The sequence below is a fragment of the Ambystoma mexicanum genome, chromosome 3q (genome assembly GCF_040938575.1).
Source record: "Ambystoma mexicanum isolate Mex_15411 chromosome 3q, UKY_AmexF1_1, whole genome shotgun sequence".
Lineage (NCBI taxonomy): Eukaryota > Metazoa > Chordata > Amphibia > Caudata > Ambystomatidae > Ambystoma > Ambystoma mexicanum.
Genome location: NC_090926.1, coordinates 296,749,753 through 296,767,386, shown reverse-complemented (window position 1 = coordinate 296,767,386; position 17,634 = coordinate 296,749,753). Strand labels below are relative to the sequence as shown.

General features: G+C 46.1%; 1 protein-coding gene across 13 annotated transcripts in view; it reads right to left on the bottom strand.

Moving 5' to 3' along the window:
• LOC138582484 (uncharacterized) overlaps positions 1-17,634 on the bottom strand; it is a 451,229-nt gene that overhangs the window by 34,779 nt on the left and 398,816 nt on the right. For all 13 annotated transcript variants that reach the window (XM_069653811.1, XM_069653815.1, XM_069653819.1 and 10 more), the window contains 4 exons: positions 16,448-16,498; positions 10,038-10,088; positions 7,934-7,984; positions 7,511-7,549 (listed from right to left, as the gene is read on the bottom strand). In XM_069653811.1, coding sequence (XP_069509912.1) covers positions 7,511-7,549; positions 7,934-7,984; positions 10,038-10,088; positions 16,448-16,498 — 192 coding nt within the window. The remainder of the gene's footprint in view (positions 1-7,510; positions 7,550-7,933; positions 7,985-10,037; positions 10,089-16,447; positions 16,499-17,634) is intronic.

The following is a 17,634-nucleotide window of genomic DNA, read 5'->3' as shown; positions in this document are numbered from 1 at the left end:
CAGAAGTTGAATAAAAGGTAAGAAAAGTTCTTACAAGTTTCTCTCCCAATCCCACCACTCTAGGGGAGTATCAGGGGGGGGATTCCTGACCAGACCACCAGTGATCCTAGTCAGTCAAGCGAGAGATAGAGTTATGCCTCTAGGCCCACATAAACCTATGCCAGGGGGGTAGGAATATGTACGCAAACTCACTCCCCTTACTCAGATTTCTTCAGCAACCACTTCAAGGTTCCTGAATCCGCTGGGCCCGCTTACTTATAGGCTTTGCCCGGTCGTGGTAGATCCAGGGGCTGTGGGTACAGAGTTCACTTTCAGTGTCAGGATTGGGCCCGGCTAGTCGGCAGTTCTGGGATCTTGCAAGATGGTTCTGGAAACTGGACAGTTGAACACCCTTGGCACTAGAAGAGGAAGACCTCCATGCAACTGGCAACCTCGGGAGACCTCCAGGACATGAGGAAGGTGGGATTCAGCGGGAGTCACCACAGTCAGGCGTTGACAAGCTATCCTCGTGGTGTGAACAAAGGAGCAAGCCCTGCACAACTTCTCTTCAGTCAGGTAGGCTGCAACTGCAGGAGCAAGTGTCTTGTTACACATGTTGAAGATATTCTGAGTTCCAAGGATGAACTCGGATCAGTGACTTCTCCAGCACAGTAGTCCAGGAGAGAGCTGGTCAGTCCACTGGGTGGTCCAGGGACACTTCCAAATGCGCAGCAGGCACGGATCATTGAGCAGAGGTCAGGGAGGTTGTTCCCATCAGTCTAGGAGTCGGAGCACCGACAAAGTCCTTCTGGAGAGAGGAGCAGGGCTTCAATGGGACATGGCTGGTGCCAATGCTGGTCAGCTGCAGTGGTCATCATTGGGCTGCACTTCTTCATCGGGGCGTTCTCCTTATATTCAGGTTGTGGACTGGAGTGCCACCTAGCCCACCAATAGTAAGGATCTGATCTTTTCAACCTGCGAGGGGCTGTCCAATCAGAAACAACCTCTTGCCAACAAATCTTCCCAGAAACAGACACACTGTGGCTTTTATGTGTACTGGGTTCAGCTAGACCCGGCCCCCATATGAGGCCGCACACACAGACCACCACTTTGCCCGGGAAAGCAGAGAGTTTGCCCAATAAAGGGCTATCCATATACAGGCCAAGGCACAAAATGGCCAAATGACAGGCGAAAATATTGTAACACAGTCATTTTAGAGTGTATTGTACTCTAAATGGCATTATGCAGCAAAATGCCAACGTGCATGAGTAAAAGGTAATAAACACGGTAGAAAATATCTGCTACCACCAGCCCATCCTGCTACCACCAGCCCATCCTGACACATTGTGACTGCAACAACAAAGTTGCAAAGACAAAGGTATAAGGATACAAAGTATACAAACCACACTTCAGTTTAAGGTGATGTGCAGTGTAACACTAACCTGATTTCCTCGAAGGGAGAGAGTGGGCCTCATTACGAGGTTGGGGTTAGCCTTGTCGGTAAAACCAAACTCGCATCTGGGTCCGGTACCCGTGAATGGGCAATTACCGTGCTTTTCCGGCCCAGCCGGACCCGTTAATTGCGCTTTTGCGGGTGCCGGGCCCGTTACATCCCCATTCCCATTTGATCCCCCTAGGGTTCAATGGGAATGGGGAGGGTGGTAGCACCGTTACTGTTAATAACAGTACCGGTGCTACCATCATGTTCTGCTCGCGGGTGCCGGTACGGCCACCAGGTCAGACCATGTGGCTGCAAGGGCACCCGCGAGCAGAACTCGTACTATGGCGGTATGGTTGCAATGGTGCCAGTAGTGATATCAGCGCCGTTGTTGCCTTACCGCCATACTTGTAATGAGGCCCAGGGTCTCCAAGTAGTGATAGTCCTGTGTACTGATCATTTTCTACATAGAAATGAGCAGAACGCAAGTAAAATAAAGCTGCAGGCTTTACTTACCTCCAGAAAGTCAGATGAGGAAGCAGACAATAGCAAAAATATTGGGCGTCCCATTGAAGTATATGGGAGGAAAGTGCCAAAAAGAACATCTTTCCTAACAAGAAGGGGGCAAAGGGGAGAGAAAACAGGAGCTACAGAAAAGGTCCCCTCACGACTCGTCAAGTAGGTAGATGATGATGGGTGTGGTGGGAACTAGAGTCAGGACCTCAAGATAGGGCGGTGAAGAAGGCTCCCTGGCCATATGTGTAGAGAAGCACAGGTGGCCAGACTCGTAGAGGAAGTTCTTGGATTGAATGTCACCTCACCCAGCCCAAGCATTTGCCACTGCCCCACACAGTGGGGCCTAAAACCTAGACACAGAGAAGCAAATAAAGGAGGAGGATGGAGAAGGGGGGCTGTACCTCAAGAAAGGATTTCTCGATGGAGGATTACAAAACCCAGAGACATTTTGTTTGGATCCAGAGACTTTGGGGCAGATTTTCAAAAAAAGATGCATTCCATTGAGATGTGAATTTGGGTAAAGATGCACTTGTACCATTGAACATCTCATTGGGGCCCCCTAGTCCAGGAAACAAATCAAAATAATGCTCGTTGTGCAAGTGAGTGCATGTGTTTGTTAAAAAAAAAGTACAAATAAAGGTGCACGTAATGGAGCATCAGACTCACAGCACATGGTTGTGGCGTATCGTGTCAGATGTTGCACATTTCCAGACAAATGATGTTGGACGCATGAAGATGCACCACAAACAAAGAGCGCTTTAGATGTTGTCTAATAAAAGCCGGTGCTGCTAAGCAGGGAGTTCTCAGAACATACTGCTGAGAACATCGGGAGGCCTCATCTTTGTAACCAGGAACACCCCTCAGCAGAAAATGGCCCCCAGACAAAAAACCCTGTGAATGAAGGCGAAAAAGGCGTGATGCCAGACATTTTTGTGAAGAAGTGGAGGTCATGGTAAACCTGAACTTCATGGTGGGCTGTGAGGACAGTGTCTACAGCACAGATGGCCAAAGGCCAAACCCTGCAGTGAGTACAGCTTTCTGGGCTGAACTGACGACCAATGTGAATGTCCTGGGTGTCACCCATAGGTCGATGAGAGATCAAGAAGCACTAAGGGGACGTGAGGTGCAGAACCGAGAATAAACTGGCAGACACGTGCGCCCATGCCAGGAGCACAGGTGGCGGACTGCCCAGAGAAGATACAGCTGCCCTACTGGAGGAGGCAGTGGCTGGCATGATGCACACAGTCTGGCCAGAAGAACACTCTGTCCCTCCAGGGTATTCTCGCCCTAGATTGTGCTGCTGCGCCACCTATCCAACAGGACTAGGAAGGAGAGAAAGAAAAAGTCCGACGTGAACTGCTTCACCATACCACGTGAGAAACGCATGGGAATAACTATCCCAAAGTAGGTGCCTTTTAGTCCACAATATGAAGGTGTCTAGTCAAATGGTCGACAGACAAATGGTCGACACAACAAATGATCACATTTTTTTTTTAGTTATATATATTTTTTTAGGTTTTCGTTTAGGGAAAACAAAGTTTTTTTTAGAAAAAAAAGGGGTTTGGAGGGGAACCCCCGCAAAAAAAAAAAAAATGTGAAAAAAAAAGAAATTTCGACCATTTGACCTGTCGACCTTTTGGTGTCGACCATTTGTCCTGTCGACCATTTAGATTCGACCAGTTGACCCACAACCCACAATGAACACTCTCATTGTAGTATTAGGGAAAGTTCTTCCTATTCCTGTTGCATGCTGTTTGCTGTATGATGCCTACTGCATCAGTCATTGTCGATTATTATGTCAGAATCTTGTTGAGACTCTGCCCCGATGGGCGGGCCTTATGTAAGATGTTTGGGTGCTTTGTAAGAAATGGCAGCATCACTCATGTGGATGCCCACTGCATTTTCTCACATTTTGAGGGTATTTGTGTTACACCACTTTTGGTGCAAGTCAGAGGCCCAAGTTTTATTTGGTGCATTTCTGCACTCTATTGTTGGACATTCCCCTCTTGCACTCGTGGTTGCTGTTTCCCCCCCTTTGCTCATCTTGAGCGCTAATTGGGACAGAATCTCATAAAGTGGTGCAAGTAAAAAAAGGTCCAGTGTAATGGCTTTTTTACTTGCACCACTTTAGGAAATGCACAGGTCACCTTATTCACAAAGGTGACCTGCACATGTCTTGGGGGCTGTGCAGCAGCGCAAAAGATGCACCAGCCCGCCAACCTGAATACACCACTGTCTGAAGTGCGCTCCCGACTCAAATATAGGACAGGCTCCCAGCATCCTTAAGACTCCTGGCACTGTGCAATGTAAACTTGCAATAAATAAAGGCGTTTCGGTCTCGGTTTGGGTGAAAGAAATGGAAGTGTAATAGCAGCGGTTTAAACTGCTGCTTTCACACTTACAGAAAAATGCATGAGAGAGTCAGAACGCTTTGCTCATCACCCTGCACCTGTTCCTAACTAGCGCATTGGAATTAGTTTTAGTTTGTCTCCCTGTGTGAGAGAGGGTATGCCCAGACGTGGATCCCTTGCTCGCGGCGCCATAGGGAACCAAGGTGCACCTCACTGAGGAGGCTCAACAAGGCCGGAACATGTCTGGGGTTGCTCATGTTTTTCGTAGAGGGGACCTGGCGTAGCGGTTCCGGCACGGCTGCTCCCATTGGTGGCAGTACCTGACTGATTTGCATATTGCTGGACCCCTTTTGCAATGGTGCAGATGGGCTAAAAAACAGTGATGTTGAAGGTTGCCCAGAGCAATGCCAGTTGTTCAGATTAATTCGAAACCTTCCACCCATCACTTTTTTGGTTTTAGTCCTATGAGAATAGGGCACATCATTTTTGGGCACAAGTGCTGAGATGCGCAAACACCCCAAAAGGTTTTGAGAATATGCCTCATTTTGCGCTTCTTTTGTGATGTGGCGCATCTCTGAAATACACATTTCTTAGAATCAGGCGCATGTGATTTTTGCACATTTAGGGGCCAATTCACAAAAAATGGGGTTTCTAAAAATAGCCCAGAGAAAGCACTGTTTTCAGATGCCCATTTTTGGAAATGTGGAGATCACCTTATTTTCAAAGGTGCCCTGTGCCTTTCCAGGGGCTGTGCTGCAGCAAAAATGAAGTGCTGGCGAGACCCCTTGAATGCATTGAATGATTAATGTTGGAAGCGCACCCCAACACTAATGTGTTTCAGACTCCCACTGCCCTCGTCGGTGCTGGAGGTATATTTCATAGGGAGGACCTCTCACTGTGAAATGTCAACATACAAAAAAGATACATCCCTGTTTGAAGGATAGAAATTCAAGTGGGACAGCAGGGGTTTATATAGCTACTGTTATAATTAAATAAAAAATCCAAGACAAGGTCAGGACAGACCATGTCATGGTATGCCCTCCACCATGCGAATGTTCTGAACAGGCGCAGGAGGGATTTTTTTTGTTTGTTTTCTGCACATTTTAAATGCACCCCCTTTGTGAATTCGGGAAGCACTTTAAAATACACAGAGGTCCTCTGATTTGAGGAAATGCCCAAGGGTGAAAACAGCATCATAACCTTGCTATCTGAAATGCAGGCTTTCTGAGGCCCTTCGTGGATTTATTGCACCTGTGTTTGGCTCAAGTGATGGGATGAGCCCGCGCATCTCATCACTTACGTCCAAAAATGATTTGAGAACCTGCCCCTTGTTGCACCTTTCTTGCACATCTCAGAATTGCACCAAAAAACGTGTGAGAATCTGCCCCTTGTTCCACTCTCAGAATTGCACCAGAAACGTGTGAGAATCTGACCCTTGTTGCACCTTTCTTGCACATCTCAGAATTGCACCAAAAACGTGTGAGAATCTGCCCCTTGTTGCACCTTTCTTGCACATCTCAGAATTGCACCAAAAACGTGTGAGGATCTGCCCCTTGTTGCACCTTTCTTGCACATCTCAGAATTGCACCAAAAACGTGTGAGAATCTGCCCCTTGTTGCACCTTTCTTGCACATCTCAGAATTGCACCAAAAACGTGTGAGAATCTGCCCCTCCTTCTTTAGACCTAGAGGGCAGATATTTAAAACTTTTTGGGCAAAAGTGATGAGGTGCACTAGCTCAGCTCTTAACTTGCTCCTGAAAAGTGTGTTACAATTCCCCAGGGGAATGAGAAATGAATGCCATAGGTTATTTATAACGAGCAGAGGTTTCTAAGCGCGGACCGAACCTGTGGTGCTCTGTGTCGTCTTGCTTCCAATGCGAGCACGTTGCCCCTGAGCTATCCTCCTGGGACAGCCAGGGAGTCTGACTTTTGTAACCCTCCCCTCTTGTACAGCGATTTGTTGCTACCCAAGCAAACTCGTGCTAGTGCAAACAACCAACATACCTACTCATAAGGGTTCATTTAGACAAGCAGTCAGCATTGCCAATTGATCCATACTTGGTGGCAAATAATATATTCCAATAATAGAAAAGTGTATCTAATTATTGGAATGCATTCGTTATATTGTGTGCTTGGAGGGCAGCCTTTTTTTGGCAATTTCAGATTATTTATTGCCAAAATTGCAGCGGTAGGGTTACCAATGATCAATCAATCAATCTTTATTTGACACACAATGCCCTAACAGGCAACACATACATGAACATTCATGAAAATAAAGAACAGCACATACACACTTGATTTCATAAGTCAAAGAAAGGGAGACGTGATTCCTGTTGTTAACATTTCCAGAAAGAATAGTCGCGCTCCATACACAGAATTTCAAAAAATACAGAAGGACCAAAGTACAGTGTAGATAAAACTCTAGCAGTGTCAGTTTCATAAAATAACAATCTCAAAGGTCAAGTGGGGAGCGTGCACTCGCAGCCACACCGAATGCCAGTGACGCTGGTACTATATTACAAACTCAAACAAAACACTGAGAAGAGTCACAGAAAGTACAGACACACATCATGCTGTTCCCATCTTCATCTTGCATTCTGGCTTGCAACATTATGTGTTACTACTAACTTCTGCAATTGTATTCGCTCTCCACTCTTGCTTCTCCACTCTTTTTGACTGCTTACTCTCTTTTTTTTCTCCTCCTTTCCCTTCTCCCTTTTCCTATCTCCTCCCCTTACTTTCTTCTATGCACTTACTCTATCAGAATTGTCCCTGGACTTAATATGATAGCAACCTCGTCTGTTTCCTCCACCCTCCCATTATTGTTTTTTTCCTCCCCCCCACTCCCTCCAGCACTATCTGAAATGTCACCAGGCCTAGTATGATAGTCGCTTGTTTTGTTCCTTCTCTCCCTTTCTGCACCCCTCTCCCTCACCTTTTGTTTTTCTCCGGCTCTACCAGAAATGTCATCAGGCCTAGTACGGTAGTCGTTTCCATTTCCTTCCCACTCTCCCCCTCCCTTCCTTATCTATGTCTTAGCTCTTGCACTATCTGAAATGTCGTCAGGCCGAGTGCAATAGTTAATTTCACATCCTTACTGTTCATGGCCTGTAAGACTGTGGTTGTATTTTCCCTTGTTCCCTCCCTTGCCTTGAAGCGCTTTGAAACACATTGTGTATAGGCGCTATATAAATAAACAATCATATCATATCATATCATACATACCTTCAGTGAATCCTGTTACCTCAAAATCCGAGCTGGCACCTGATTTGATTAAAAAAATAAGCCAAGTGAAACCAGGATGGTGGAAGAGGCCACGTGACTGTTACTCTTCCCCCAACAGGTAAACGAGTACTACGATCAAACCTGCTTCTAAAAGGCATACTTCAAAGAGTATGCCTGCACAGTGCGCTATTATGCCTGCACCCCTGCCACGGGCGGCAGGATACCGGATGGAAAACAACACAGTTCCTGTAACTGGATTAACACGATTTTGCATCAAATTTAAAGAGTAGAGTTTGCATCAATAGCTGAGATAATTCAATGACAATGTTGGTCCAATATAGCCCAACGTGGCGGAGAGTTATGCTACTATGCTTATATAAATAGCTGAAAAATAACCCCCTAAAAAAGCCCCACAACACGTACCTCCTGCCGCAATCTCCGTCACCTCATAGGTATAGCCGCCACCTGCATTGTCTTTGACCAAAAAAACACATATCCCGCTGTTATTCCAATGAACCTAATGTATTCCTTCATAAAACATTTCTCCAAAGTGCAGACCATGTTTTAATCTCACATAAAAAAATATATCTTGTATGTTGCACTGCTCAAATCTAATACGAGAGGCACAGATGAGACTGGATTGGAAGTCGGAGTGGGACATAACATTTTCCTCACTTAAAGGTTATTCTTATTGTGAAGCGGTCCTCTGCAGGAATTTAGGGGGACATAGCTGGGTGACCCCAAAATGTTCGCAGTGAGCTCCGCAGCATCTCCGTCCTCATAGGAGGGGACACTCGCATGTTACCTAATAAGAACCGCTCCACATTGGAGCACCCCACCCTCAAGCACGAGGCCATTAGGGGGGAGATTAGCAGAGAACACTGCCACTCTCAGTACTCCCTACTGGGCCAACATCAAATTCTGACCTGAGTCCAGGCAGGAAAAGAATGGTTACCAAAGAGAGAGACAGCCACGGGGTACAAAGCCCCAGAAAGCCAATCGAAACCGCAGCAAACATTCCCAACCCAGGGTGTTTCCTTAGAGCAGGAAGGGGAGGACTACATCTCCCATAGTACCCTTGGTTGGCAATACGAAATCCTAAACTGGAAAACCACACTCATGGTTAAAGGAATGGGAGGAGTGGGGGACGGAGAGTGGGCTATCCCAGAGCAGGGAGGATAACATAGGAGTACCCACACCCTTTGCCAACAAGAGGGTGACAGTTCACCCTCTCCATCCCTGTCAAGGAGGTTCTTATACTCAGATTGACCTGCGCAAGAAAAGTCGAAACCCAACATCAGCGAAAAACACCTTGCAGCAGCAAAGAATGTGAGAGAGCTGCTGGCAGAACAGAGAGAGGCATGGAATACTATTGAAAACCAAGATGGCCACCCCACCCTTTCAATAGCTCTGCCTCACTGAGCCCAACCCCTACACTGCACCGGAAGGAAGTGGCCAGAGCCAATCACAGTGAATCCCCAGCCAAGAGCTACAGCTGTAGCCCACTGGTTTGCAAACCAGGCCATAGGAGGGGTCAGGACACTATAAAAGCAGCTCCAAGCACAGTTTGAGGGCTGTTAGAAAAGGAGAAAGATGGTGACTATCCATCTTGGAGATGGAAGGTGATTAGTTGGTGGAGGAGCCACTGCGGGTGGAGGTGCGCGTATGAGACGAGGCAACAAGTAGGGCAGAATCAGCTGTGGTGTCGGGGAAACCCATGAGGTAGAGAAGGGTCGCCAGGGTGGGTCCTTCCAGCCAGCCACACACTCTGCTGAACCAAAGACCTCACTCCCAGCAAACCCAGCGACCCCCTAAGGAAGAACCCGACCTTGGAGAAATCTCAGCTGCGACAATCTGAGGACTTTAGTTGGCAAATGAGGTCCTTCCCTGGAGCCGGGAAATGTCCAGGCCTTGTGTACTCCATAGAGAAGGACTGAATAGGGGGATATGGGACCTCTCCGAGCAAGCTTGTGCCTCAAGACGTTTGTGGAGAAAGACTGCGTAGATTACACCCACAGGGAGGAAACATTCAGTCACACACATACCCCGTGAGGTTTGCAAGTCTCAGCGAGAACCAACTAGCTCACGATGACCAGGACCCACTTCACAAACAACCCACAAAGCGCATTGCTCTGCAGCACGGACAGCGCACATGTGTGAGTTCCCCAATCAATATGGTGCCAGCCAGAGGCGTTGCTAGGGGGGGGGTAAGGGGGCCATAGCCCCTGGTCTTTTGGTTGTAACCCTGGATACAATCTCAGGAGCTACAACCAAAAGGCTAGCTAGCCTCCAGTCCTGACAGTTCCGACATTAGCGTAGCCCCGGGTCTTTTCCAGACCGAGCAACACCCCTGGTGCCAGCCTGTGATATTGGACTGCTTCATGTATGTACTGAGGAAAGAGTGACACCCACTGCACAAACAGAGCATTGCCCGCAAATTCCAACAGAACAATCCCATCTGAAAAACTATATATAACAATTTCAAACACAATGTCAAAACAGGCACTGAAATGTCAGAAAGGCATACCTGTTTCAGCGATTACAACGCAGCCCTCGCCCTCAAGTTCATAGCTGCCACCTGGAGATTGAAAAGGCAAAACAAAATGAAGCAACGTTGGTGAAAGGGACTTTATGCCTACATCCCAGCCACCCTGCTTCCAGTCTCTTGGGATGACCTTGCAATGAAGGTGCTGATTCAGCCCAAGACAGGGGGGCACACCTACCAATTGCAGAAATAAGGGGGGTGGGCCGGAACACACCTCTGGGAGGGAACAAGGGTGGACACTCTGTATACAGACCAATAGGGGCACATGGGAACCTGCGACGTAAAGGCGAGAGAGGCGAGACTGCAGGTAAGCACACTTTATGGGGGCATCACAGGTGGGCCTCAACTCGTGGGCCAGATTTGAACACACGGCCCATGCACCATGGCTGAGGGAGGGGGAAGCAGAATTCAGGCTGCTTGTCTCCAGCAGACCGCAGCTGCTGGGAACAGCACCAGGTGATGTAATCAAGGTCGGCGAGTCAGTCCCAGGACTACTCGTGGGAGCTGGGGAGACCGACCAAATCCCCAGAGGCTCTGCATGGCTCCAGGGCAGTTTCAAATCACCCCTTAGCCAGTGGGTATGGGAACAAGGATGCAGAATGGAGGAACTCTCAAAGAAGAGCCAACCAGACAGTATGTCTTGGTGTCCCTGTAAAGTAACAAGCGCACAGAATGTCCACAATAGTGTTTGCGAAGGTTAACATCTGGAAGGTGCCGTGTGAATGTCTCCCTTCCCACTAGTTCAGGGTGTCTCGTGTTCCTTTCCTTCTGGTGCTGGCCATTACCAGACGAATAAAGACCCCAAGTTTAGCACATTATGGTATTACTAATTGCAAACTGTTTGCGGGGAGGAGCAGGAAGCAATGTGGCACCACAAGGGGATGGGATGAGCCCGGAGAGGGCAGGGCTGTTTACTCTAATCATATCTAACGTATGTCTAAATATAAGGGTATGACGTAATTTAACCAGTCAGCGCCATGAGAACCAAGAAGACGTGAAGTTCGAAGTGAAACTGTTTCTAACTGTATACATATTGAATTAGAGGTATAAAAAGTATGGTCTGCTGTGAGCCAGTTTGTCAGCTCTCATCAACCAGTTCTGTTCCACTGTGATGTTTCATTTGTGCTTGCCCAGCTGTAATAAATTGCGTTACTTCTTGCCTGTGTGCGCTCCTTCTTGGACTTCTACTGGTAACTAATTTATTGCGAGCTCTAGTGGACACCTATCAACCTATCCAAGAATGACGTGAGCAGCCTAAAATATAAAGCAGCCTTGAAACGTTACAATCAAGTGCAGGCCTGCCAATGTCCTTGTTGAGATGAATTTCCAAAATGTGCCCTGCGGACAGATCCTGAGAGGCCACCCAATTCTAATGAACAGAGACAAACATGTCTAGCCAAACTCTATCTGGGTAGTGTGACAAAAATGCCAGGCTTGAGGCTTCGACTCCGGAGGATGTGAGCGTGGTGAAGGGTTCAGTTAAGCACACACAGAGCACTCTTAATAATACAAGTTAGGCAGAATATATAAAAATACAGTGACTTATTTAGGCCTTAGATAACACTTATCAGTTAAAGAAACTACAGGTAAGTAACACATTAAAACATTCTGTACTAATATAGACACATTGGGCCTCATTACAACAGTGGCAGTAAGGCAACAATGGTGCCGGTAGTGCTACCGGTGCTGTTGTTGCCATGCCGCCACATTACGAGTTCTGCTCGCGGGGGCAGCTCTGCACGCCTGGTCAGACCAGGCGTGGAGAGTGGCACCCGCAAGCAGAATAGGATGGTAGCAACGGTACCATTATGAATGGTACAGGTGCTACCATCCTCCCCATTCCCATTGAGCCCTGGGGCCCAAATGGGAATGAGGGCGTTCCGGGTCCCGCGAAAGGGAAATTACCGGGCCCGCAGAGGTCGGAATGGCCCAGTAATTCCCCTTTCGCGGGACCCGGACCCGAGTTTGGGGGTAGCCATGCCCTTAGCAAGGGCATGGCTATCTCCAAACTTGTAATGAGGCCCATTTACTTTGATGTGGTCTGCCAAGAGTACTAACACTTCATTTTTAAAAACGTTAGTCACTTTGAATGTACCGTAAGTGTAAGTGTAGCAGCACAAGTGAATAAGAAATAGAACCAGGTAAGTAATCAAGACATTGGGCCTCATTACAAGGTTGGAGGTAGCCTTGCCAGTAAAACCAGCAAGGCTACCTCCAAACTTGCAAGAAAGTCCTGCACCCGCGAATGGGCAATTACCGGGGTATTCCGGGGTGCCCTTTCGCGGGTGCCGGAGCCGGTATATCCCCATTCCCATTTAAGCCCCATAGCACAACTCAGAGTTTGCCCGTCCGGATACAACGGTACCGGCAAGCTTACCGGTACCGTTGTATTTGGATCGGCAAACTCGTAATGAGGCCCATTGAAAACCAATAGGTTGAGAAGAAAGAATTTAGCAAACACCAAACAAAACCTTAGAATCACATTTCTAAACTTGGCTGTTTGCCTAAACATTGAGCCTGGAACTTCCTTAATGTACTGACTTTTATTTACTTTTTTTACACTGTGAGTAAGTGATTTTGTAACAGTGTCTCTATGCCCTTGGGCTTAGTGCGCTTTATAAATGAAAAACTAAATAAATAAATAAACCTTATAAAGTCCATGCCTAGCTAGAAAAGAAGGGGTCTTGTGTGCTTAGAGTCACAGGTGTCAATAAAAGTATTTTCAGGAGGCTAGGAGTCTCTTAGGAAAGTTGCAGAAGAGTTGGCTTGAGTAGTTGTAATTGTTTCAAAGTTCACTAAAAACAAAAGGAACGTCTTTGAAAGACTCTTTCCCAATCCAACCAGGGAAGACCTAGGGGAGGATATCAAGCCAGAACAACAGCGTTTAAAGTTAGGACTTTATGTACAAAGAACCCTAAGGAGACAGAGTGGGTGGGGGATGTGAAACAGGCATGTTTACTTATTCCCTGCACTCCGATTCACTCAGGGGCCACCTGAGGAGTTCCTGAAACCACTGGGCCTTCTGGATTCATGCATTTGTTCCACTGGGAGGAATCCAAGGGGTCACAGGTGCAGAGGACACATCAGGTGTCGGTTTCTTGGTTCCAGCTAGCTCATGGTTCTGTGCTTTGTCGTACCAGGCTCTGGATTCTGGACAGCTGGACACTCGGGACACACCGACTTCAGGACTACCACTTCGGCAATGACCTCAGAGGACATGGTACCAAGACAGCCTTAGTGGCTGTTTGGAACGACGTTCTCAGAGCCGCTGACGATGGAAATATGAGCATGCTAGTCATGCTTGATCTGTCAGTGGCCTTTGATACGGTGGATTTCAGGCAGCTTCTGTCTACACTTACTGAGGGTGCTCGGGTCTCGCAGGACGCACTGAGGTGGTTTTCATCTTTTCTATCAGACTGGGTCCAGGGTGTCAAATTGGGAACTTTTTATTCTGACAACATTGCCATTCTATGTGGGATGCCTCAGGGGATGTTCATTTCCCCTATTTTGTTGAACATTTACATTCCACTGTTGATGGATATCTTTGCTAGATTTCATTTGAATTATAATTCCTATGCGGATGATACACAAATCTATGTCAGATTAAAATCTCAGGCCAAAGATATCAATCGTATATCGGCCTGTGCTAATGCAATAAAAAGTTGGATGCTTTATAATAGGTTCCAATTTAACCCCTCAAAAACAAGGTTATTGTATTCAGTCCAAATAAATCCATAAACTCAGTTTCACTCTATGACCTCATATCCTGCCATGTTTTGATGTTCCAACCTCCTTTTTTTTAAGGTAAAAATGTAGGTTGTATATGGCAGGCATCTTTGAGTTGTAATGCTCATGTTTTCTGAAGTGATCAGATCTGTAAGACCTGTCCTGTCACTGATTGCCGAATCTAATCATCCTCTAGTTGTGGGGACAATAGTCAATAGACTTCTAGACTTGATCACTACGGCACTCTTCTTTTAGGGGCCCCAATGAGTCTGTTACATTGACTCCAAGTTGCATAGAATACAGAAGTTAGACTTATACATAGCCTTCCTAGAACTACATCGCAGGAAGTTACATTGGTTGCCGGTCCAACAACGAATTGAGTTTAGGACTCTTTGCCTAATATTCAAATGCATTTATGGCATGGCGCCTAGTTACCTGGTTTCTAAAGTCAGTTTATATCATCCTTCATGCTCTCCTCAATCGACTGGGCAAAATTTGTTGATTGTTCCGCCCTCCCATTTTGTGTTCTGGGGTAACCAATGCTTTTCATTTGGAGGTCCTCATCTTTGGAACGCACTGCCGGCAGGAATTCGGAAGATATCTTCCTTGACTCTGCTTCACAAAAAGTAAAACATTCACCTGTTTCAATAGTATCTTTTTTCTCAAAGCTGTAAATTGTGGATTTGGGTTATTTGACCATGGTAGAAATGTTAGTGGCGGGATTGACTGTAGTCAATTTTACTGCAAATATGATTTTACTGAAGCCAAACAAACCAAACCCATGTCCCCTGAATTTCCCAGTACATCCCCACCACCCTACTTACCTTTTCTCTCTCCACCGCCTTTCCTGTACCCTGTAGCATCACTTCTGCCCCTCTAACGTGGGTCGGATCCGACGCATCAGGGTCGCCTTTTTTTTTAATCCCCCGCCTCCAATATTGAGGAAGCAGGAACACATCAGCACCCCCAAAACCCTAAAATACCAAAAATAGGAAGCGGGGGACATCCCTGCAACCCCTGCTCTCTGTGTTGGGCATTTTTGAAAAATCGATCGAATGGTACTGGCTGAAATCGTTCAAATGAACCATTCCATCAATTTCTTTTCGATCAAGTTGGCTAATTTCATAAATTGTTGCTCTTTGAATTGAACATCTGCGCCTAGATGCAGGTCTCTGTTTGGTTCTATATGGATTTGCGCCATATCAAATCAAAATCAAATCAAATACTTGTTCTTGATCTCCCAATTTTGCTGTATGTCTACAGATTCAAACAACAGTGGGGGATGCGGTCTACGGACTAAATTGCTGATATTAGAACCAGTCCTGAATTCTAATCCTAGCTTCAACACTCCACCAAACAGTTAACTACTGACAGTAGTGACTACTGTTCTCCTAGTCCATAGTCCACTTCCCTCCATACTTATGAGATCTTCTGTCCTTCGGGGACGGGACTGGGGCATGATGTGGAGCAGCATTACTCATATTATTCAGCATACAGGATAGAGATTGAAGAAGGAAGGTCCAAGGGTAAAGGCCAAGCACCTTAGAAGGCAGCAGGTTTTGTCAAAAGGATTAGGAATCTGGAGAGAGTGGATGTGAGTAGAAGGAGAGTTTTGGAGAAGAGAGAAGCTGGTGCAAAAAGGCTAGCTTTGACGAGGTTGGAGGACAGGCGATAACTGGCACAGAGGAGGAGAACTTGACTTGAAGTAGAGCAAAGAGTGATTTGGGAAGAGAGATGAGGAGGCGGAAAAGGGCAGGTAAAAAGGTGGAAATAAATGAAGGAGAGACAGTGAAAGTCAAGGTGAAGGTGGAGAAAGACCTAGAGGCGGAGGCAGCAAAAAGCCAGGATGGTTTTGTGAGAAAACACAAGGAGGTAGTGAGACATCTAAAGGAGCAGGTGGTGGGAACAAACGAGGAGGGATATAGAGAACAGGGGGAGGTGGTACAGGTCCAGGAGGTAGTGCTGAGAGACCTAGAGGAGTGGGTAGGGAGACAACTAGAGTTGGTGGCAGGGTAGAAAAGACTTCAGAAAGAGGAGGTGTTGAAAGATCATAAACAGGAGGTGTCAAGGGAACATGAGGAGGTGGCGAGGAGCCCAGAGGAAGTGTGGTCACTTGGAAAGTGGAGAAGGCTGAGAGATGTCAGGAGGGAGAGAAGACAGAGGAGGTGGTAGCGGGACCATCGGGAGAAGGAGAGTGGCTGGGAAATCTGAGCCAGAGAGGGAGGGGACTCCAGAAACACAATATGTCTGATGGACAAGTGTGGATGGGAGATGGTGCAAGCACATGCAAAGCAATCATTGGGATAGTGACAGAAAACAGAAGGATGAAATATTGAATACAAGATGGTGTGGAAGGAGATGCAAGGGACACTTAAATGTTACTTCATAATATGATAATACGAAAAAAACCTGGAAGAAACACTGAATTGAAGGGGTGTTGTTATCCAGATTATTCTTTGCTATACACTTTCTCACCTTGCTTCATTATTTTGTCCAATGGTTCTAATGAACCCCCAAACAAAAAGACAAAACAAAACAATGTAAAATGTTGTCTGACTGATGTTTGATTTATGACTTCTTTGTGACGGGTAAAAATTCTGAATATGAAATAATACAAATTACAAACAAAATGTCAAAACATTAACTGAAAGGTCAGACAGGTATACCTGTTCCAGCGATCATAACACAGCCCTCTCCCTCAACTTCATAACTGCCACCTGTGATAAGAAAAGGGTGAAAGAAAGTAAACAAAGTGATGCCTTTGTTGAGATGGACTTTATTGTATTTCATTTATTAAGTGATTAAGTTCTTTCACCAGAGGGTTGTGCCCTAAAAAATGGTACATAGTTATGGTTCAAACAAATTGAATGTAAAAAGTCTTATGAAGAGGAATAATGAAGACAGTTCTTGAGAGATGAGTGAAAAAGTGGGAGAGTAGATGAAGATCTAATATGAAAGAGTAGAGAATTCCAATTGTTGCGAGATTGGACACAAAGTTGTAGAGGGATAACAAGGAGAAATTGAACTTGAGTGGAAAGATCGAGAGGTGACAGAGATTCAGTAATGAGAAGCAATATGTTGTGGGTTGGGGGCAAGGCTACGTATACATTTAAAAGCAATACATACGAAGTGAAAGAGTATCCAAGATTGGAAGGCGAGTCTGAAAATTGAGTGAAGAGGAAATGTAAGTATGAGGAGAAAGGAAAAAGAGAGTGGGAATAAAAAGTTAAATATAGAATGTAAAGGCACAAGTGGATAGGCAGTAAGCCCAGTAAGTAGTGCAGAGCAATAGCAAGGTGAGAGATGGCAAGAGTGAATAAAAAGAAGCTTAGTAGCCTGAAAAGAGAGAACAGGGTGAGCTTTACAACTGTTAGTTAGTGACAAGTGGAATGAGTAATGTTAGAGTTGTGTTCAGAAAACAAGCAGGAGGGGTTAAAGATTACACCTAAATTGTGTGAGGAAGAAGGAAGATGTAGAACAGAAATGGGGAAGAGGAGGAAATGGATACGGTAAGGAAGAAGTAGGAAAGAGGAGAATATCAGTTTTAGACGTGTTGAGTCGGAGAAAGTGAGCAATCATCCAGGACTGCATGTAAGAAGCCATGCAGAAATGTGTAGTATAGAGAGAATCTGAAAAAGATGCAAATGAGACAAACATCTGGGAGCCATCAGCATAGAAGTGAGAAGAGAGACCACATGCCGAAACAAAAGATGAGAGAGCGGAAGTGTCGAGAGAAGAGAAAGGGGGTCTAGGACCAATCCTTGAAGAAGGAATCTGGAAGAGTGCTCAACAGCTCAAGAGATAGAGAAGGATTGATGAGACAAAATAGAACTAGAAAAGTCAAGCGAGGAAA